This window comes from Carassius auratus, chromosome 21, assembly GCF_003368295.1.
Source record: "Carassius auratus strain Wakin chromosome 21, ASM336829v1, whole genome shotgun sequence".
Lineage (NCBI taxonomy): Eukaryota > Metazoa > Chordata > Actinopteri > Cypriniformes > Cyprinidae > Carassius > Carassius auratus.
Genome location: NC_039263.1, coordinates 16,896,707 through 16,919,728, shown reverse-complemented (window position 1 = coordinate 16,919,728; position 23,022 = coordinate 16,896,707). Strand labels below are relative to the sequence as shown.

At 35.0% G+C, this 23,022-nt stretch overlaps 2 protein-coding genes across 5 annotated transcripts in view; one reads left to right on the top strand and one right to left on the bottom strand.

The window, feature by feature from the left end:
- Nucleotides 1–23,022, bottom strand: part of LOC113038752 (mitotic-spindle organizing protein 2) — a 1,160,083-nt gene that overhangs the window by 799,668 nt on the left and 337,393 nt on the right. The window lies entirely within an intron of this gene.
- Nucleotides 12,769–22,702, top strand: LOC113038739 (alpha-methylacyl-CoA racemase-like). Of its 3 annotated transcripts, none has more exons than XM_026196372.1 (6): nucleotides 12,769–12,820; nucleotides 13,173–13,443; nucleotides 14,524–14,667; nucleotides 15,527–15,687; nucleotides 20,528–20,714; nucleotides 22,029–22,702. In XM_026196372.1, exons 2-6 carry the CDS (start codon nucleotides 13,197–13,199, stop codon nucleotides 22,436–22,438), a joined length of 1,149 nt encoding a protein of 382 aa, XP_026052157.1. In that variant the 5' UTR covers nucleotides 12,769–12,820; nucleotides 13,173–13,196; the 3' UTR covers nucleotides 22,439–22,702. The 3 variants fall into 3 exon arrangements, with proteins under 3 accessions (XP_026052157.1, XP_026052158.1, XP_026052159.1); XM_026196373.1 differs by having other exon boundaries at nucleotides 12,778–12,820; nucleotides 13,189–13,443; XM_026196374.1 differs by lacking the exon at nucleotides 12,769–12,820 and adding an exon at nucleotides 12,962–13,094 and having other exon boundaries at nucleotides 13,189–13,443.

The window sequence follows — 23,022 nt, the reverse complement described above, 5'->3', positions numbered from 1 at the left end:
TAATAATTTACTGCATTAAATGCACTGTGGTCCGTACAGCCATGTTTATGATTGTAACAAGTGAACTCGTATTGAATTAGGTATGAGTCATACTTTCTGTTATCTTGCCTTGTTTTGTGCATGGTTTTTGAAAATGTTTACGAATATTGGCATCGGACCAAATTGGCCAGCTTCTATTAAAGGGATAGTACATCAAAGAATAAAAATACTGCTGTCCCTCAGGTTGTTCCAGATCTTTCTTCCTCTGGAACACAAAAGATGATAGTCTGAGACAATGTTTTTCTTCTTTTTTTGGTCTATATAAGTCAATGGTCACCACAATGGTTGAGTTTCCAGGCTTTTTAGTGACTGCTCAAAATATCATAAAATTTGATTGGGTGTGTAAAATCAGAACAAGGGATTTTTTCTCTTCTTTTTATAACTTATCTTAATTTTTTTACTGCTGACCCATCGCCACATCCTTTTTACATATCCAACAACACATCCATCTTAAATATTATCAAATTAAATGTATTTCCAATCCAATTAGAAAGTGATCTGCTCTCAAGCTCTATTAAACTGAACGGCAGTCTTTCCACACCATACAAGGACATTGACCTGTCAGCATTTTTGAAGTACACAGACAGCAGACTCTATAAGGGAAAGTATGGAAACAATAAGCAAACACTCTGTTTGATATGTGTGACTATTGACGCTGTTCAGAATTTGGTTTGCCAGGCAGTCAGATCAACTTTTTAATCTGCTCAAATAGATGGGTCTAATGATCTTTTTCTTTCAGTGAAACAGTGAAGTGATCCTGCCAGGGTTGGTAATGGCGTGATTGTGGTGTGGGGATGAGGACTCGTCCTGCCGTGTGATGAAAGCTGTGCTTTACAGTAATCCTGAGTGGACTTTAAATGAACTTTGAAGATATGGTGTGAAAGGCAACCTTTGCCATTTTCCTGCGCTACAGTTTACCTCATTCTTCATGCCACAACTCCTTTTCAACTTTTCAGTAGAAAAGTCAGAGATGAACTGAACGTACATGCCTTCAGAATGGCTGTAATGATAATGTGTGTCATAATTCAAATAATTGAATAGGTGGCGTGCAATATGCTGAATGCAAACAAAGCCGATTTATATGAGTTTAATTATAAGTCTGTTTATATTGCATAATGATGCACAGACTATTAAAAAAGGTTACCATATTTTAGGTTTGATAGATGCTAAGGTTTTAAGTTAAATTGTTATATTGACAGTTTCGATGGTTTCTGGAAGCAGTTCTCCCGATATTAACGGACCTAAACTTTCTCTTATCTTTGATTTATTTATTAACGTGTATAGAAAATGCTTTAGTTTGTTTGGTGTTAAAAGAGTATATTTAAAATTATGAAATTACCATTAATGTGTATTTTTGTCTTTTATTTAGTTTTTTAGTTTTTTTTTTTTTTTTTTTTTTGAGAGAGGAGAGAGAGAGAGCTAAGTATTAGCCATAAAAAATAAAATGTTTGTAAAATCATGTTTGGTTAAAAAAAAATATTTGTAAATGAACAACAATTGTTTTTGTTTGTTTATTTTTAGATGAAAAAGATAAAACGTTGATGTACAAGTACAGTTTGGAGATACTTGATAAGGACAAACTTTATTGATAAAGTTAGAAGTATGTTGCACATATTTTCTCAGACCCCCCCCCCCCCCCCCGGATGGTAAGCACTACTAAAATACTTGAGATTTTCTTTAAATGCAAAGCTGTATTTACTTCTTACCATAAAATGCCTTTTTGAACTCGCTCATGTCAGTATTTTTATTACTGCAATGATACACAAGAAAATGTAATTTCAGTGGGTCTACCAGTGGTTTTAAAAATTGATTTTTGTGGGACTGTAAATGCGTGCATTGTGTTCTGTAAACAAGTTGAATGTGGCACATGATCATTTCTTCACACCAAAGTGTAAAATGTCAAAGGTGCTTAGCTAGAATAAACTGTCTACCAATCCTGTTCCTGCTTTACAGTTTGTTTTTTTGCCCTAGTTACAGCTGCCCTCAAAAATCCAGTCTGCGGGATTATTTAACCTTTATCATTATAGATAAAGCTTTGAAGAGCCGTCTTGTCTTAAGAATTTTTATTACTCATAAATGTTTGAATCCTCCGTGTGGGCTGAAGCCAGTAGAAACTGGCTGGTGTGACCATCACGAACGGACCTCGTGTTTCAAGAACGGCCATAAATAGCTTGCCTTTGCCTGATGTCATGGGTTGGAGAACGACAGGAATCCAGCACCTCTGTTGGTGGGTTCTCATGAGGCAGATGTTTTCCATGATGTTTATCAAAGCTGCGTCAAAATTTGCATCAGAATATCACTTAACCCGACGACTGTACACAAGCCTGCTTTTAAACCTACAGAGATTTTAAAATTGTTTTAGTTGCAAGATGTAAAGGCTGTGGTAGATTATATGAAGATCTGAGAGCCTTTTGAGCATCTGTTCCACCTAGTATAGCAAAGACTTGGACAAATGTGTCCTTCAGCTGAATTTTCCTTGAACTAAAGCAGCAGGAAACGAAAGCGTATAGGTGTTTCAAAGAAAATGAAATGGGTAACCGATACAACACTCTTTCAGCAGCAGATAAGGGTGTCACTCTGATCTCACCATTTTCTCCAGGTCTTCTGAAGCCATATGATATCTTCATCAGTGACATGAACTCGAGAACTGGTCCTGTTTGTGAGAAAACATTTAGTTTTTGTGAACCGTTTCATTGTCAAACAGACTCAAAAGTCTTATGAATAGCTTTAAGGAGGGCTAGGTTTACAGTGAATAATCACTTAAATTAAGTGGTTGATATACTTTGGAAGACTTAAAATGCTGCTCATGAGTCATATGGACCGCTTTTATAAAATTTTTATGGTGTTTTTTGTCATTGTGGAACTTGACAGCCCATATCCTGATCATAGAGTCATTTTGTAGGCCAAACCTGGAAACAAGTCAGCATTTTAAACACTTAGGGTTCAATTGTTCCAAAGTCAGTGGGATTTTGTGTAAAGTGTCTAAAATGATGTCTGTATTTACACAAACTCATGTTTTATTCTATGACATAATAGTCCATGTGACTAAAGTGGATCAACCATAATTTTATGAAGCTGCAAGAATACTTTTTGTGCGCAAAGAAAGCTAAAATAATGACTTTAACGCAACCGTTCCTTCTCTTCTGTGTCAGTTGACATGCATTCAGAGGGGTGCCACAATGCAAAACAAAAAGTAAAATTACAGTTGAACCACTGATATGGACTATTTTAATGATGTCCTTGCTACATTTCTGGTCGTGAACTTTTCAGTTGTGTTGCTGTCTATGCAGGGTCAGAAAGCTCTCGAATTATCAAGAAATATCTTATTTTGTGTTCTGAAGATGAATGAAGGTCTTATGGGTTTGGGACAACATGAGGATGAGTAATAAATGACAGAATTGTCATTTTTGGGTGAACTATCCTTTAACCAACTAGGGTGTAGTATAGCTAAATTCTAACTTTTTAACTGCTTGCTGGTAGAAAAATCCAGTAACACTGTAGAATAGGGAACACTTATTCACTATTAACTATGACTTTTTCTTAATTTGCTGCTTATTAATAGGTAGTAAGGTGTTAATTGTTGTAGGATGAAGGATGTAGAATAAGGCAAAAATGTTCTTAATTAGTACTAATAAATGGCTTACATTCTAGTAATATGCATGCTAAAGCAACTAGTAGTATCCAATAGGTTTTTGTTGTTGCAGAAACCAGGGTGATGCTAACTTCCAAAATATGTCATCCTTCAGCAATCTATTGAAAATGATGCAGGAATTCACCTTGTGTTCCAAGGAAGACATTAAATCATACAGGTCTGGAAGAGCATTCATTTTGGGTGAACACACTGCCATCTAGAGGACAACACAAGAAGTTCTTGTGCATCAAAGCGAACAGCATTTTGGATATTTTAAAAAAGCTTACCCTTCCCTTGTCCCCAGTCAATCCCACAATAGAACTGATGTTTCACTGAGGGTGACAAACGGCAGTCAAATGTCTCTTCTCTCTTGCACTTGTCTTTCTCTACGGAGACGGCACATCTCATTATCACACCCCGAAATCATGGAACAGCTGGATGTCCATCTGCTTTTTGTCAGAGAGCTGTGGAGAGCTTGACCAGGACCCGGCGTCAGACTTGTAGCAGGTGGCTTTGAGTAATTGACCATGCTTTGACCCAGCAATGGGATCCGGTCCATTTGGCAGACTCTAAATTGTGTGGTATAAACCTGGGTCTTTATATCATTCTCAAGGTCTTTTGAACTGGTCTTGACATGGTCTTAAAGGTGAATGATGTTTCATTCGTTCTCATGCTTCTAGTGTGAAACAGCATGTCTCACCACACATTATATAAGGACAAAGAAGAGACCTGCAGGAACAATTCACTACAATAACAAATAATCAATATGGAAATGGAGGTTAAAATTAAAAAGTCAAGGAGATTTGAAACTGCTGTGTTATTTTTATCCAATGATGTGAAACGGTTTTAAATGAGTGTGTTTATGTCTCAACAAAAATGGCACAATGGAGGTGGTGCTGTCTTGACTGAAAATACCAAATGTTAAAAAAGGGGTATGTGTAAACATAAACATTTGAAATAGAATTTGAAGCGTTTCTTGTTGGATAAATATTGTGAGCTTATATACTTGTACAGTTATGAGCTTTACAGCACCATGGAAATGCTGTTTATCTTTAGAGATAAATGATTCTGTGTTCTTTCACAATCACTTATAACTTGAAAATATGTCATTTATTAAATAATTTTAGTAAGAAACAGAAAAGGAAAATATCTAAATCTATGGTTCTCAACCAGGTGCCCTTCATGAACTTCCAAAAAGGCTGCAAGGTGACTTAATTATTGAATTATTTAAATATCAAAATAATTGAATGTAATTCAAATAGCTAAACATCAAAGTGTACACTTGCATATTACTTAAATTAAAATTTGTTGAAACTTCTAGTTAAGGGCAAGTTAATTACTTTACTTTAAGTTAAGTCTATTTACACTAATTTCAATTTATTAACATTTTTAGTTTCTATTATAAAAGTTTGTAATAGAAAACCACTTTGGACATTTAATATTAACCAGTGCTTTTGAAAATATCTTTGCTGAACAAAAAATTACTGAGTTACATGTGGGTTGTTGCAAACGATTAAAAAAATAACAACAGTACATAATTTAAAAAATGGCATCCATGATAAATCATATGCCAATTGTACTATATATATATATATATATATATATATATATATATATAAAATATATATATATATATATATTATATATATATATATATATATATATATATATATATATAATATATATATACTATATATATATATATATATATAAAAATTATGTTATTTTGTCACTCTGTTTTTGTTTGACTCATCAAAGAACAATAATCACTAGCACTATAATCATTTATTCTGAAAATTGCTAAGCACATGAACAAGGGGAATATGTTTTGCGATGTGAAGCATCAGAGAGCATTTTTAAACACATCCGTCATGCTATCACTCAATTACGAGGATGTCAGCTGCAGAGTTGACTTTGTGTGTGAGCAGCTGGGGCCGTTTTTAGTTTGCTTCTCATAAAAGCCTTTATAGCCAGCGTCATATTCAAACAGGAACTGGCCATGTAAGTCATAGAGCCATACGCATTCACAATTCACATCAAGCTATGCTTATTTCAGTCAAGGTAAAATTCATTGTCTGTTTGTTGAAGTGTTTTTGAGATGGCTTCATTTTGCTGAAAGCACAGACTGACAATGCCTTGCTCTCTTTTGTCCGCTTTCTGTTTCTGTCTGAAATTCACCCAGACATTTTATAGCTTACATGAATGCACCCTGTGGTATATAGTAATGCCACAATCTGATTCACCTCTGTGTTTGTGAACGGTACAATGGAAGCTGAACAGAACATGTGGAGCAACAGGGCACAACTGGAAAACCACAATTTCAGATTAGGACGTCGGACAATGTCTCAAAAACAAGACAATCTTCTGTGCCAAAACACTGACTGCTATTTTTTTTATAGGAAACATTATTTCTATGTAATTGTTTGTGTTGACAATGTTAACAGGCAACATGTGGTGATATAATGAGATAGGTGTTGCTTATTATTTCTAATTGGCTCAGAAATCATGCTGGCAAGCAACTGAATAGACATCCATGTGGGATTTCTTACATGAATCGTGTTGGCCTGTATGAAGACATACAAATTTATTGCTATCCTTTAGTTTAAATATCATGAGGCATTCATGTACGCCGTCACATATTAAACTTGAGGCATAAATCCATGGAGTGACTGCAGGAGTTTAAATTAGTATTACCTTTCAACCATCATTCACCAGTACCTTTTATACAAGAACATAATATTACTGTTATGAATAACTTGTGGACTGGATTGTGAACTTTGGAATCGGTGATTAATAAGAATCAATTTTTGAACAGTTGTATCAATGATTCAGTGTTTTACTTGTTTTGTTCCTGAATGACTCTATGACTAATGAATAAAAACATTAATAAAACATTCATTTGTTTTGTTCTCAAAACACATCTTCCCCACAAACCCAATCCTATCCATTGGCCATCACAATGAGTGACTTACTCATAAAGACAAAAACTTGCTAACAATCCTGCAAAAACCAGTGATGCAAACAGAAAAAGCTGTTTCGTAGTGCTGTTAATTAACATACATAAATAAATGTTCCTTTTATTTTGTAAACAAAATCATTCGGAAACGCAATTTACAAGTCTTTAGCGATTTCTTCAGTATTTTCTTTAAGATCATGAGGAACTCTTAGACTCATATTGTTTGTGTTTACAAATCAGAAACAGCTTGTTGGCTGTTTAATATAATACTAGATCAATAAAAAATAAAACACATACACACACGCACACAATGAAAGCCCTCGCAGAGCACAAGAATAGATAGATAGATAGATAGATAGATAGATAGATAGATAGATAGATAGATAGACCAGTGACCTGGTGACCCACAGCTTTCACACATATGTTATGTCAGCGTCTGAACATCCTCTCCTGCATCTCCACATCTGCTTTGATCTCAGCTCTGTCGGTGCAAAGATACTAATTGAAGGAAGATCTTTTAGCAGAACCAGACGTTCTAACATCTCTCTTTCCATCATAGACGTGTGGGAGTGTTGCATTGTGCGTCACTAGGCTGGTGAATTTTGTCTCTTTCCTTTATTACAACATGTTTCACACACAATTTTTTTTTTTCTCTGTTCCTTACAGAAAGGATGATGCAATCTTCCCTGAGGATCAAAAGCAGTGTGTTATCCAGCATCCTGACTCCTGCTGAAACTGGATGTAAAGAACAGTAGGAAAGAGGATCCCTTTATCTAGACAGACCTGCTTTGAAATTGTTCTTAAGACTCTTAATAGTTATTCTTATTGCTGTTTTTCATTTTAACAAGCTTTGACTAATTTCTTGTCTCCTCCAACCACAGCCATCATCACAAAATTGAAGCAAGCCCAGGGAAATTACAGCTGCATGGAAATTATTGTTCACTGCGTCCTCTGTTGCTTTCATGTGATTATGTGGTTTAATGTTGCTTTTATGTGATGCACATACCGCTACCACCCCCATCGATGCACAGATGGAAACACAAAGAACATTATGTGACATAATCACTAAAGGCAAAAGGTGTTCATTGAGGCAGTGTGAGCTGAAATTTAAAAATACAGGTGCATGTGAAATTACCATATTACATATTTTTTTCTAGTAACGTGATAAACAAGTAGTCAGGTATTTAATTTTCTTTTAATATCCACCGCATCATTGTAAGATACTAACAGTGAAAAATACAACATGCAAAATTTCCTGAAATGAAAAGAGCTGGATTTTTGTTTTTATTTGATTTGATTCGATTTTAATACCCAGAGCATCTTTATAACACTGAAATAACATCTGCAAAACCTTATAAAGTAATAAAACGAGTAGGACTGTCAACTGGCACAGTCTTTGATCCCTGCACAATGATTAATTAACTGTGCACAGAGGAGAATATTAAACACCCCTGCATGATGTCTGAACAGTGGACAGCATGAATAATCAAGAATATATAACTAATTTGAACAGTAGCCTTTAATTATACTCTCAACGCTATGCTCAGACATATCAAAAACTCCGCTCATGACAAAGGGAATTATTTTATTATTATACTAACATTATGTTCTAAAGTAGTTATGTGCATAAGAAAATCTAATTTTGAGTTAACAATATCATGCTTGCAATTGTTCAATATATGCTACAGACATCATAATTCAGCCGTGCATGACTGATGAAACATTTAGTTAAGGAAGAGAGAATGGTCATGCTATTGAACTCTTTTTTTAACCTAGAGAAAATGTAATCATAGGCAGGTCATTCTTAAATTACAGTAAGACCGACCTGCTTAAATTACTGTCCTGTCTACATGTAGTGCACATCAGTAAAAAGTCAGCCATCCTAATGTAGCATCTTTGACATTCTCTTATTAGTTAAAGATTATTACTGCCAGTTTAAATAATTGATCATTTTAAGTAATAAATTAATATAACATAGAAAAATTATAAATTATATATTTTCCCCATATCTGTGTATTACATAAGATGCATCTGTTCCCATTCAATTAGCATTTTATTTAGGAATTAAATTAGTTCATTTAAATATACCAGGTGGATTTTTTTGTTGAGCTAGTTATGAATTGATTCAGTTTCCACTTTATACAGTACAGACAGTAGCCTGCTTACAATCAATTTCAAATATTAAATGTAATACACCAGTGAATTACTTAATCAAAGCCTAAATGTCATATTCAGTGACATTTTCTCTTAAGCCTCTTATGTAAGTGTCTCTCCTGCAGTTGAGATGCACGAAAGGTTCTTCATAAAAACACAAGATCTCTACTGAGACATTTATCTCCTTCGAAGGAGCTGTGCAGTTTTTCGATGGAAAATACATATGAATGAGAATAGCGGAGGACATTTATAGAGCAGACTTGATATATTTTCATTAGGCATACTTTGACTGATTTCTTGTTCTCTGCTTGGCATTTGAAATGAGAGAATGACAGGAAGAAAGACAGGCTTCTTATTCTTATACTATTTATAATGTGAATAACTGAAAAAATACATGGCACACAACAGCCAGGCAAGATACCAGTCGTGATGTATAAAACTGAAGTGTGTTAAGTGGTCTGTATATAATCTCTGTGAAAGCCAGCTATACTGTGTGTCCTTGCAATGTTTCTTCTTGCACATAACTGGCACATGTAGTGTAGAAACAACTGATTCCTTGTTCTCTGCTTGGCCATTCAAAATGAATCCAATTACCAGTACTGAAGAATGTTTTGGCATCCAAACGATTCCATGTTGATTCTCTACATAACAAATACATTGCTTTGTTTTGGTTTTCCATAAATGATTTTGCATCTGTTTGTCATTGATTATATAATTCTTTAGATATGTACACAGTCTTATTGGTAATAATAGCTTTTGATTTTTGACTTAGCTTGAGAACAAACACACCTACATGTATAAATATCATACCTCATAATCAGCAGATGACAATGCTGTATTTTGGGACTCTTTGGGGATTATGTCTAAAATGTCAATCCTTATTGTGGAAATGAGCAACCTTTGTTCCTTTTCCTTTTCCTCTTCTTCTTCCTTTTTTTTTTTTTTTTTTTGCTGTGCTACTTAACCACAAACATTGTTTCTAAGCAACCATGACAAGCAATATGTTCAAATGCTTTTTTTTTTAAAAGCATTTTAGGGCATCGTAGGTGATGAGAAGCTTATTCCAAAAAGTAAACAACTTGCCTTTGTTGCCTTAGCATTTTAGCCAAATTTGAAGACTTTAACACATGTCCTTGAAAATCTATGATAAAAAAGCATATATTAGCTAGTTGATAAACTAACTAATATACAGTACAGACCAAAAGTTTGGACACACCTTCTCATTCAAAGAGTTTTCTTTATTTTCATGACTATGAAAATTGTAGTCAGAAGGCATCAAGGGCTATTTGACCAAGAAGGAGAGTGATGGGGTGCTGCGCCAGATGACCTGTCCTCCACAGTCACTGGACCTGAACCCAATCGAGATGGTTTAGGGGTGAGCTGGACCGCAGACAGAAGGAAAAAGGACCAACAAGTGCTAAGCATCTCTCGGGGAACTCCTTCAAGACTGTTGGAAGACCATTTCAGGTGACTACCTCTTGAAGCTCATCAAGAGAATGCCAAGAGTTTGCAAAGCAGTAATCAAAGCAAAAGGTGGCTACTTTAAAGAACCTAGAATATGACATATTTTCAGTGGTTTCACACTTTTTTGTTATGTATATAATTCCACATGTGTTAATTCATAGTTTTGATGCCTTCAGTGTGAATCTACAATTTTCATAGTCATAAAAATAAAGAAAACTCTTTGAATGAGAAGGTGTGTCCAAACTTTTGGTCTGTACTTTTTTTTTTTTTACTCAATAGTTGTGTATAGAGGTAATGTCAAAAAGAAAAACTTTAGTTTCTCATTGGAGCAATTATTCTACTCACTGACAACAAAATACTTTGTTGCACTGATTATATTACTGAGTTTCTAAACTCAAAGAAAGTGAAAATTAAGAAAGCTTGTCTTTTTTTTTCCGGTGTCTGATTTCATTATGAGAGATGTGATCAAAATGACATGCCGCAAATGAATGAGATTCTTGTAAAGCAATTCATTCTGTGTGTGAAACGTCAGAGATGTCGAACACAAATAGGTGCTTTTGTGCTGAGCTGCATTCATTGAATTTACCAACTCAAATAAGACTTACATTAGTTAAATGACTGCTGAAGTCTCTTCTGTCCTCAAAGAGAGGGCACTTCTCACTTTCATTGGTTCATTAGGCAGTGACAAGTCATGTCAGCTCCTTTTCATCCGAAGCGCAATCAAATTTCTTTCATGAACCGACAAGAAATTATAGGCAAAACTAGGGCTTCTCAGTGAGAATAAGGTTGATTTTAATTGCCTCGACACTGTTGGAAGTCTGACAATGAATTCAAAATGACTCTGCAAAGTTGCTGTCATGTTGCTTTGGCTGTGTTGATGTGAAACTTTATGTTTATAAGATGAGAGTTGTTAATTGTGACAGTTTCTGAATCATTGTGATATAATTAACTGAATCACTTCAGACAGAAAGTGGTGAGTCAAATAACAACTCCGTCTCCAACATCCTCTGCAGTGAATGGGTGCCGTCAGAATGAGAGTTTAAACAGATGATAAAAACATCACAATAATCCATAAATGTTATGAGGATTACAGATAAAAAGAAAATAGAATGTTAGGCCAACAAACATTCCCCCAGATTTTTCAATTGGCCTGAACAAGCTATGTAGAATGTAGCCGATTTGAGCTCCCAGCATGCACTGCAATATGAATAAATCATGCAGGTAGTGCTTAAGGCTTATTGTTTAAGTAAATATAAAACAAATATAGGCTTAAAAAAACACTAATGCTGAGATGTAATATATATATATATATATATATATATATATATATATATATATATATATATATATATATATATATATATATATATATATATATAATAAATTCTCATGGATCTGGAGGTCCATGAAAAACATGGTATAACTGAGACTCTCAAATGGCTCTGCTGCAAAGACTCTTCAATTTATGCAGCTGGGGAATATAAAACAAATGCAGTTCTAAGTCATTGGGATTTGTATATAACCCAAGGTAATGTAAATGAGTGTTGAAAATGTGCCACTGAAAGTGTTTTTCCTTGAGTCAAGGTTGGTGAGACTGACCTCGCTGCTGAGTGTTTACCCACACAACACATAAACCAATGAAAACATCTTAAGAATTGTAATTCCTGCAACTCTGTATATTCAGTATTACGAGCTGTGTGGCTTTTCCACTACTGATTTGATTAATGAACTGATATATTGTGCAAGACTGCCATTGTGAGAAGCCCATGGTGTCAACTCATATGTGAATGTAGCATAGCGTTGGGAAATGAATTTACAGAAAAGTTAACATTTTCCTGTCACTTCAAATCTGTCTTACAAGTGTCATTTATTTATGGAATGGTTTTAAATCTGATCATGTTTGTCACTTATTTAACGCCTTTTGAATCATTCATTCCTGACTGACTAGAATATATGGGTACTGTATTAAGGCATGACATATTTTTGAAGGATCAGAATTCATTTTCAGAGCCGAATATACAAAGTGAAATAGAAAGATTAAAGAAAATAAATAAAAATGTAATAAAAAGCCATATCATTCATTGCACCATGTCATGGGCACATACTGAATATCTAAATGCATTACCCACTGAGACAGACTATAATTGTGGTGAGAAATGTAGTGCTCATAAATCGTTATGTAGAGCAGCAGACCCTTTCTCAACAAATGAAAAGGAAACAGTCCCGAATTGGTCTCCTTTTCTCTTGTATTTTATTTTCTAACCACATTTTGAAATAGTTTTATTTAAATCCAGAACCAAACAAATGAAAATGGATGAAAGTGCCTTCATAATGTTCCTCTAGGTGAGTAGAATAACCAACCACTCAATTTTTTTTATTAATTTACTCTATCCTTTATGCTTATTTGTCACTTATACAATTAATAATTTTTAAATGTATATTATTTTAAATGTATATAATATTTATTAAAAGAGAGAGTGAACGATATATCATAAAAACTACAACATCCACAATCCTGTGCGCCTACGTCATAAACACGCGCCGAGCCGTTTGGTTCGAAGTGCAAAATTTAAAAGGTATGTAGTGTGTGTTTTGTTGCAAAGTCATGACTCCTATTGTGTTATTAGGTGTTGTTTGCTCAGATGTGTTCTGGACAGAAAACATAAATAACAGATTGTTGTTATTTAGAGATGGTCGTTTAATGGTTTAATAAGAAGTTTGGAATGGACAGCTGCAACGATACATACTTGGAGTGAACTGTGACCTAAATAACAACTGTCATTTGTTTGTGATTGTGGCTTCATTAATATCTTTTTTTTCTTTTTTTCTTTCACGAGCAGCATACATTGTGTAATATAATGTGTTTCCACCACTCCTACACTACTTAATAATTTGAAATATTTTTTTTTTTCACGTGTAATATTTTAGGTTTATGTGTGAACAGGTTCCATTATGGCTCTGGCAGGAGTGCGTGTAATCGAGCTCGCGGGGCTGGCCCCTGCGCCCTTCTGCGGGATGATACTGGCCGACTTCGGTGCAAGGGTGATCCGGGTAGATCGGACAAAGGTGCCAATGACTGTAGATACTCAAGCAAGAGGCAAACAATCAGTGGCCTTGAATCTAAAGAACCCCAGAGGTGTCGCTGTTTTGAAAAGACTGTGTGTCCAGTCAGATGTGGTTCTGGAGCCCTATCGTAAAGGTCAGTGTCTTCATTAAAATAAGTAAACATGACTCCACATTCGCATGCTTAAATCTCATAATATTCTATTAGCTAGCTAGCAGGTCGTATTTTATTAATAAATAAATATATTTTTAACTTTTCCCATTCATTTTCAATACCTTAAATGGTATTTTTTTTCTTGCACACTTTTAGAACAAATAAATCATCCAGATTTCATCCGTTTTCTGTGTTAAGATCTGTTTTTATACAGTCTATAGTTTAGATACACTATTTAGGAAAAGTCACAGAATTTCTTGCCCCTGAAATGAAGGGACCCCTTTTAAAAATGAAGTATATTTCAAATGGGATCAGCTGGATCCCAAGGGCTGATTAAGGGTTAATAACAGTGGTTTATATATATATATATATATATATATATATATATATATGTATGTATGTATGTATATGTGTGTGTGTGTATGTATATATGTGTGTGTGTGTGTGTGTATGTATATATGTGTGTGTGTGTGTGTGTGTGTATGTATGTATGTATATGTGTGTGTGTATGTATGTATATATATGTGTGTGTGTGTATATTTATATATGTGTGTGTATGTATATATATGTATGTATGTGTATATTTATATATATATATATATGTATGCATGTGTATATATTTTTATAATAAAGTAAAAAAAAAATATATAATATTATTAAAAAATTATTATTGTATTTGTCTAGTTCTAAAAGTGAATAAGGTTGCCATTGGTAATCTTAATTATTATAGCAATTCTGATAAACCGTAATCATGCAAGATGGCACAGTGTGAATCTGACAGAATTATTATTATTATTTTTTAAACCATTAACCTTTGTCCATATTGTGCATTTTGTCTAAATATTTTTTCATTTAGTTTTAATGAAAGCATTGTTAATTAATGGAGGGGGGAAACTGTTCTTTACTTCATTAAGTGATTGCTATTGCTTTCCTGATTTTAAATCCAAACAAGAATAATTTTGCTACATTGTAACCTTTGGTCCTCTAAATTTAAATGTATTTTCCTTCAGGGTTTTTTTTTCCTTTCATGCTGCATTACTTTATTTCTCTGGTATAATTAAGGTGTTATGGAAAAGATGGGATTAGGTCCTGAAGATTTACTTAAAGAGAACCCGCGTCTGATTTACGCACGGCTCACCGGCTATGGTCAGAGCGGATCCTATGCCAAGGCTGCCGGGCATGATATCAACTACCTGGCCATGTCAGGTAAAGACCAATATTTAACAGCTGCAGAGTTGCTTGCTAATAAGTTTTCCCAGAATCGGTGTATGTTAAGCAGAGTAGATTGCAGAGATGGAGCTATGTGAAGTTATATCTTTGGTGGAAAAATTTTCTTAGACTTTATGTACAAGCAGAGTCCTTCACACAGAGGCATGACTGCAAACCAGCACTTGTCACGTTGCAGACTGAAACCCTATGAAGCCATCTGGATCTGTGGTGCCATTAATTAAAAAAAAATTCAGTGGAGATTATTATGTGTTGCTCTTTAAGTGCAGAAATGCAGTTTTTGCATATGTGTGGATGCGTGACTCAGTCCAAAATGTTACTACATATAATTTTTTAGCATTTCGTGAAAATGACATTCGATCAAAAAGACTAGACTTCTATCCAGTTCTTTTAATTCAGGTGCGAGTTGAGAACGATGGAACTGGCCATAAAAATGGCAATGTTTTTCAAGTTTGATTAAATTTTTTCACCCCATTTTTTGTTGATTTGCTTTGAACTTTTATGTGCTAACAGAGCAATATACACTTGTAACCTAATTAATTTTTTATGAGATTGGCCTTCGCTACAGTAAGTCTGTGTGTGTTAAATCCAAATTATTTAATGGCTTCACATGTAATAATGCCCATTGTTCTTTTGGTTTTGTTCATGTGCTACACTTCTCTTAACACCACTTAACAGGCAATACTATTTAAACCAGTTTAAAAGCCAAGAGGATAGAAACACTTGTGTGGCTTAATTGCTGATATTTTTAGCTGACCTTTAACTGTGATTTAAAAATAACTATTACAGTAAATATTTAGCTATTCTTCAGTTCTTAGGAAGTCCCTGTTTTTAATAGGGTTGCTGTCCATGCTGGGCCGTAGCTCAGAGAAACCCTACGCTCCATTGAATTTGGTGGCAGACTTTGCTGGAGGTGGTCTCATGTGTGCCTTTGGGATTGTGTTGGCTCTCCTGGAAAGAAGCAGGTCAGGACAAGGCCAGATCATTGATGCCAGCATGGTGAGATACAGCACCTCATCTTAAAATAGGTTCCGACTTACAAATTGTTATTAACTTCTCTTTGAGTTAACCGTAGAACAAATCTTTTCGTCGGCTGGTTAGCTGAAGCCAATGAGTGACTGGAAAAAGAAGCATTTGTGCTGGCTTACTTTCAATCCATACAATCAAATTTATATCATACTGAGTGTCATGAATTGTTTTTCCTCCCACCGTGCTAAAAATCCTTTTCCTCTTGTTGTTTTGACCAGCCACTGCATGGAATGGGGCAATTACAAGCCTGGTTTATCTCGATACAATTCTGCAATCTGGATTTTACAATAATTGCTTGGTTTTTCCTTTCAAGTTGCTTATATTGGCACTATCTGTTTTTAATAACACTGCTACATGTGAGTACTGTTAGAGTTGTTATTTTCCAAGTAAGGATGACCCATTTAGTAAGGAATTGCAAATATTGTGTTCAAGCCTATTCTCCATTGGGTCCTTGAGAGCCTAAATGTTCCTCCATATCAACGTACTGGAATTCACTTTGAACCTACTTTGAATTTGGACCTGTGGTTGAAACTATGAAATATTTAGTCGCAAAGCTCATCATTAATGCTTGCTAATTAATAAAGTATAAAAACTTTAGGGGAGTAGATCTCTCAAGCATTAGAAATTGAAATATTCATACCATTTTACAGCTCGCTGAGATTCTCATGCTTCATTGGTCTCCTCCTATAGTTTTAATCATTATTAAAATGTTTTAATTATATAAAAACAAATCGTCACAGTGGTTGATTATAAACACTCTCATATTGCCTACTGGTATTGACATTTGTAAAAATGGCATGCTTCTATTATAAGCATCTGACATTTTCTAAAGGAAAGTGTTTGCTCAAGAGCTCATATTGTGTTCTTGGAGCACTTCCATGTTCAGAGTCTCTAAAGTCTACATCTACTGGAGATCAGCAAGAGAATCGAATGATGTAGCTTCAATATAAAGTTAACATAAAAGGGAAAATAAACAAAAAGGAAAACTTAATTCAAGTTAATTGACATAACACTCAGCTTTCCAGAAAAGTTTCAGTTTTTTCATTTAGGAAGTATTCTGTTATTAGGCAGTGAGTGTATCAGAGTAATGTCCTTATGGTACTAATATACAGCTATAATACAACACATACATGTTATGTGGTTAAAGTCATATATTCGTATATTCAGTTAAGCAGATGCAAACAAACATGCTAGGCAGCAATGCTAGGTAGCAATCACAGCTTGTGCTTGTAATGATTACAGTATAAGGATAATTTTTAATAGTTTTATACATTGATTTATAGTTGGCATCACTCTGAAGACTTTGCATAGTGACTTAACAAGCTAAGTAATAATAAAGGAGTATTGTCATATTTATTAAACACAGTGCCTTGTGAAAGAATTTATACCCCTTCATTTTTACACATTTTATGTTGCTGCTTTGTTAAATCAGTTTACACACCGTACACCATAATGAGAAAGCACAAAACAGATCTGTGCAAATTTATTAAAAATAAAACACTAAAATAAATACATTGCTTAAGTATTCATACCCTTAACTCAGTACATAGTTGAAGCATCTTTAAAGCTTCATGTTTTTTGGGGTACGATGCGACAAGTTTTGCACCTTTGCTTTTGGCAAATATCTGCCACTCTTCTCCTCACCTCTTCACCTCTCAAGCTCTGTCAGTTTGAATGGGGGCTGGCAGACACGTTTCTCCAGAAATGTTTGATTGGGTTCAACTTCGAGCTCAGGCTCTGGCTGGGCCACTCAAGGACTTTGACAGAGTTGTCTATAAGTCACTCTTGCTGTGTGCATAGGGTCATTGTCCAGGTTGGAAAGTCTGAAGTTCTGAATGCACTGAACAAGATTTTCATTAAGGATATCTCTATATTTTGCTGTGTTGAGCTTTCCTTCTACTCTGACGAGTTCCTCAGTCGCTGCTGCTGAAAACAGCCCCACAGCACGAGGCAGCACACTTTACTTTTGGGATGCTAATGTGCCTGTGATGATCTGTGCCTGGTTTCCTCCATACATGATTCTTGGGATTGAGGTTCATCAGATCAGAGAATGTTGTTTCTCACAATCTAGGAGTTCTTAAGGTGTCTCTAGTCTAAGGCGCTTCTCAATCCGTTGCTCAGTTTGGCCAGGAGGCCAGCTCTACGAAGAGTCCTGGTTGTTCCATATTTCTTCTGTTCTGGATAATGTAGGCTACATGCTTCTGTGAACCTTCAATGCAGCAGAATCTTTTCCCATTCAATTGAATTTGTCACAGGTTAACTCAGTTTGAAGTGTAATAACATCTACAAGCGATATGAATGCTCCTGAGATAAATTTCAAGTGTCCAAAAAATTATTTAAAGGAATTATTTCAGTTTTTTTTTTTAGTTCTAATAAATTTGTTACATACCTGTTTTGTGCATTTTTCATAATGGTGTGAAGTGTAGATTGGTGTGAAAAAAAAAAAGTAATTTAAAGCTGTTTAACAGAAGGCTGCAAAATAATAAAATGTGAAGAAGAAAAAAATAAAAAAAACTTTTGCAAGGCACTGTATATGTCATTTGATGTGTATAATTACATTTGACAATTGCAATATTTGCTTTCCATACTAATAATTGCTCTAGTGATCCTTTTGTGTTGAGTCATCCAGGACACATCAAGTCTAGTTCACACTTGCTGTGTTAAATCTGTGTGTTAACCCTGTTGGTCTTTGTGGAAGCAGTTTAAGGTTTGCTGACACATTGGTCAGTTCTTTAAATGGCCTGTTTTGTTCATGATGCACTAGGTTTTCTCTGCTGAAAGAAAAAAAAAAGGATTGGCAATTGCTATTCTGCTTGTTAATTAAATATGACATTTCACTCAGCCCTAAGTGGATTTTTATGTGTTAGAAAACCTCAACCAGACAATGGAGCTTCAATTCGACTGAGGTTATGTAATACTCTAACACCGTTTGATCTCTGCCACTTTAAGCTCTTAAGGAAATAAACAGTGGTAAATATAAAGCGTAATATGTGAAAATCCAATATTGAAGCACCTCTCACATTAGCAGTTCAGACCTGGAGCAGAACTGCAGTGCTAGAGGAGAGTTTAGCTGTGTGTGCTCCAAGCTAATGTCAGTGTGGGCAGGAGCTGTGGTAATGATGATTAGATGTTTGCCTGTTAGGCAGTAAAGATATCTGAAGCACATTCCCGTGAGAGTCACCTTGCCGCTTTCTGATAAAACCTGTCATTTGATACTGACAGCCGCTTTTAGCGACGTCAGTGTTATTAACCCACAAGGCAGGCAAATAGTGTTTCACTTGCATGCCCATTTGGATGTATTATACCCTGCAAACTTTATGAGGTTTTTAATTTAAATACTTCTTAGAAAATTGAAGAGATGACCTGGGTGTTTTAGTAGCATTTCATAATTGTTACGCAACATTTGTTTTGGGGTAATGTCGGTTTAAATCCCAAATATTCTTTGACCACTGTCGTCTTCACATTTACATCCAGACAAATTAACCGTAATAAAACATTATACACGTCCTCATTATATTTATAGAACTAAAGTTAAATATTCCACTTTGATACATGGGTCTTTTTCTTAACGATATGAAAAGTGGAAGTATTAAGAAATAGTTTTTAGAGGCATATCATGATAACATATTCAGTAATTATGCCAAGCGACAGGTGGCTTGTTGGTGGTCAGGCCGATCACATGCACAAATAGAAACCCAGATTGTCATTGTCTTTTTGAAGGCTGCTTTAACTGGGAAATATATGAAGTATATCCACATTAAAGTTCATTTTGAAAGGCATTGTAGATTTATTTTTATGCATCAATCTGGAGGATTTGACCTACAAACATTTGCTTTCATCCGTGAAAACGTTTCTGGAACACTTGCTTCTGACCCTTTAACCTCAGCCTTGACGCCAAATTTGTCATCAACTGATTCAGTTCAAGATCTAAGTGCCATCATTCTTTAAAGGGGTCATGTGATGTCATACATATTTAACATAAGTCTACTTATGCTAGTGAGTTTATTTGATCAAGACAGTCACATTCAAATTTTTCACCCTTTCTCTGAAGTAAACAGCCTTTATTTTTATAACTGCTGCCCCTTTGAGAAATGTCCCCATTGCATGTTATTAACTGCATGCGTTGCTTCTCCTGCCACTGCTCACACAACCTTTATTTGATTATTATTGTGTAAAACATAGTTTTTACTTTCCCCATCCTTCAATAACAGCCTTTGTGAAGACTGTACAGTATTACATTGTGCCTGGTTCATAAAGTCAGTGCTGAAATACGCCACACAAACTCTGTAAATCAGACTGAAAGATCAGGGACCTTTTATTAAAAATAAATGTAATCAATTTTTCATAAGCATGGACTGATATTTATGTGATGTATTCAGTACAGTATTAACTTCGTTTTTGATGATTAGTTTAGATAAATGCTCTTTTTATCTGAAGGTTACATTGTTTTCATAGGACATCAAGCTTTATTATGCATAAAAGATCAAAGACATGTTGATTACTCATGATATGGCTGCTTTTGAGTCATGCTGTGCCATGATGTAGAAATCAAACTACTGCAAACCTTACACTGTGGTGTGCTTGTATTACAAAGTTGGTTAAATCTCCCCCTGCCATACCATATTTCTATCTTATTCAGTGCATTCGAGTATGTAAATGTATGTGATTTATAAATACAACTCCAGCTGCCCCTGATGAGGATGTAGCCCTGCTTATTGGCAAGCACCCTGCTGCTCTATACTTAAAATTCAGTATGATAGAATTGTGGCGAATAATGGGTTAAATGAGTGATGCTTGTATTTATGTGTAGGTTGAAGGTGCAGCATATGTCGGCTCCTTCATGTGGAAGTCCCGAAGCCTCGGCCTGTGGAATCGTCCACGTGGGGAAAACTTGCTGGATAGTGGTGCTCCGTTCTATGACACGTACCGTACGTCTGATGGAAAGTACATAGCAGTGGGAGCGATTGAGCCTCAGTTCTATCAACAGCTTATTCAAGGTCAGTGTGTTATATTTCTTCTTAATATGGTCCTGTAGTGTCATCTTCAGAATATACTGGACGTTCTCATGGTGTGAATAGCTATGAATGTTTGCTGTCTCAGTCAGAATAGCTGTCTGAGGACATTTAGTTTTTTGTTAATGGAAAAATCTGAAGTGTTTACAGGCAGTGACTCAAACACCTGAAGTTCCACTCTTTTTTTCATTCATAAAGATATTATTAGTCACCATAGATGTTTAAAAAGATCCATTATGGTTACTCTTAATTTGAAATATGGTTACTAAAGTTGATCTTGATGTGGAAAATACATATTAAAAAAACAGGATCGGAAAAAATGATGTGCAAATACTAAATAAATAAAAAAATCTTAGAAACTTTTGTTTTTAGTTTAGAATTTTGTTATTTTAACATTTTTTACATTTTATTTCTTATTCTTTTTAATTATATATATATATATATATATATATATATATATATATATATATATATATATATATATATATTCTCTTATTTTTGCATTATTTTGCATCTTTTTATGTCTGATCTCATTTTGTTCATTTCATTTTCTTATTGTTTTCATATAAAATATTGTGTGTGTTCTAATTTTTGCATTTTAAGATTTGTATTTTTTTCTATTCACATCTTGCTATTTTATTTTCTTGTTCATTTTAATTCTATTTATTCTCCTATTTTTGCCCTTTATGGGGTTAATACTTATATTGCTGTTCTAATATTTTTGCATTGTTTGCATATGTTCTTTATTATTTTCATCCCTTTTCTTTTTTTTGCATTTTTTTTCTTTATCTATTAAATATTCTTTTATTTATGCGTTTTATTTTCTTAGTTTATATATTTATATAATTATATAATATAAATATAATTTTATTTCTCTGAACACTGTACACACTGCACATCTGAACATCTAGATGCTTTAAATTCACCTGAAATAAACCTGAATGACATTGAAGTACAATTTACCACAAGGTTCTCAGGGTCACATTGTTCTGTCTATATGGTTGTCGATTTTGCACAGGCATGCAAAGATTAGGAAGGAGCCACAGGATGCTTCATTTGTATGTGCATAGGGATTCATCCTACACCCTGATGGCCCAAGTGCTTAATCTTTCTTTGAAACCATAATAAAAGTATGTCTCATAAGTCACCTGCTGTGGCCAGTGTAATGCACTAATGGCTTCTGGATTCATAGTCCTTCATGATCTCTTTGATCTTTGTCCTCTATACTCCTTTATTGATTTTTTTCCTCTTTTTAATTTGTTTTTATCTCCCTCATATAATTCTCTCTCACACCTATAGGTTTGGGCTTATATGAGGCTGACCTGCCCGCACAAATGAGTGTATCGGATTGGCCGCAGCTAAGGCAAACATTCACCCGGGTGTTTGCCAGCAAGACGCAGGAGGAGTGGATTCGAGTCTTTGACGGGACAGATGCCTGTGTCACCCCTGTGCTGTCTTTGGATGAGGTACTCTCTCACCCCCACAACCAGGCACGGGGGTCATTCTTCAAGGACTCTCAGGGGGAAATTAGCCCTCGACCTGCACCCGTTCTGTCCCGCTCCCCTGCGGAGCCCTGTCACTCCCGGGACCCCTTCATCGGAGAGCACACTCGCTCAGTGCTGAAGGAGTACGGGTTCGAGCAAGCACAAATAGAACAGCTCTTATCTGCCGGTATTGCAGAGTGTAACGAAGCCAAAGCGCGTCTGTAAATCAAAGACTCTGACTGGAGAATCATTATACTCTGTGGCCAATGATGCAGCGCAGGAATCTGAGCACTTGAACTCCTCCGTCTTGTTGAGTGAGTGTGAGGGGGCATTTCAGAACAAAATTACCGTCCCTTGTGAATCACTGGGTGCTGCAGTGGACTAAATGATCCTGGGCTTTTGAGTAAAAAATTACTCAAAATTAAACTAATTTGTAATTGCAGCATAATTAAAGCCTATTGCAAACATTATGTCTTAATCTTAACATCCTTATATTTGTCAGTAACTGCATCCTTCTTTCAGCAAAGATATTTAACATTCACTTCTTTTAAGACTGTTTTGAATAAATGGTATGGTTGAAGGCATTTTATTTACAGTTGATTAAAGTGTACCACTTTTGGTTGTGAATTGAAATACTTGACTAATAAGTGTCTTCAGCAAGAAGAGCTGAGTGTGAGTCATAGACTAATTAATGGAGTGAAATATTTGCCTTTGCCTAATTATTAGGGAGTGCTGATGACCTAAGATAATGGTATGAGGATAAAACCAATTAATGATTCAGCTTAAGGTGAAGATTTCTGCCATAATAA

Bases quoted from the DNA above. Each gene is read 5' to 3' on its own strand.
- LOC113038739 (XM_026196372.1), top strand. From the start codon at position 13,197: ATGGCTCTGGCAGGAGTGCGTGTAATCGAGCTCGCGGGGCTGGCCCCT. The intron at 13,444-14,523 runs GTCAGTGTCTTC...GGTATAATTAAG, and splicing joins TCTGGAGCCCTATCGTAAAG to GTGTTATGGAAAAGATGGGA. The intron at 20,715-22,028 runs GTCAGTGTGTTA...TCACACCTATAG, and splicing joins CTATCAACAGCTTATTCAAG to GTTTGGGCTTATATGAGGCT.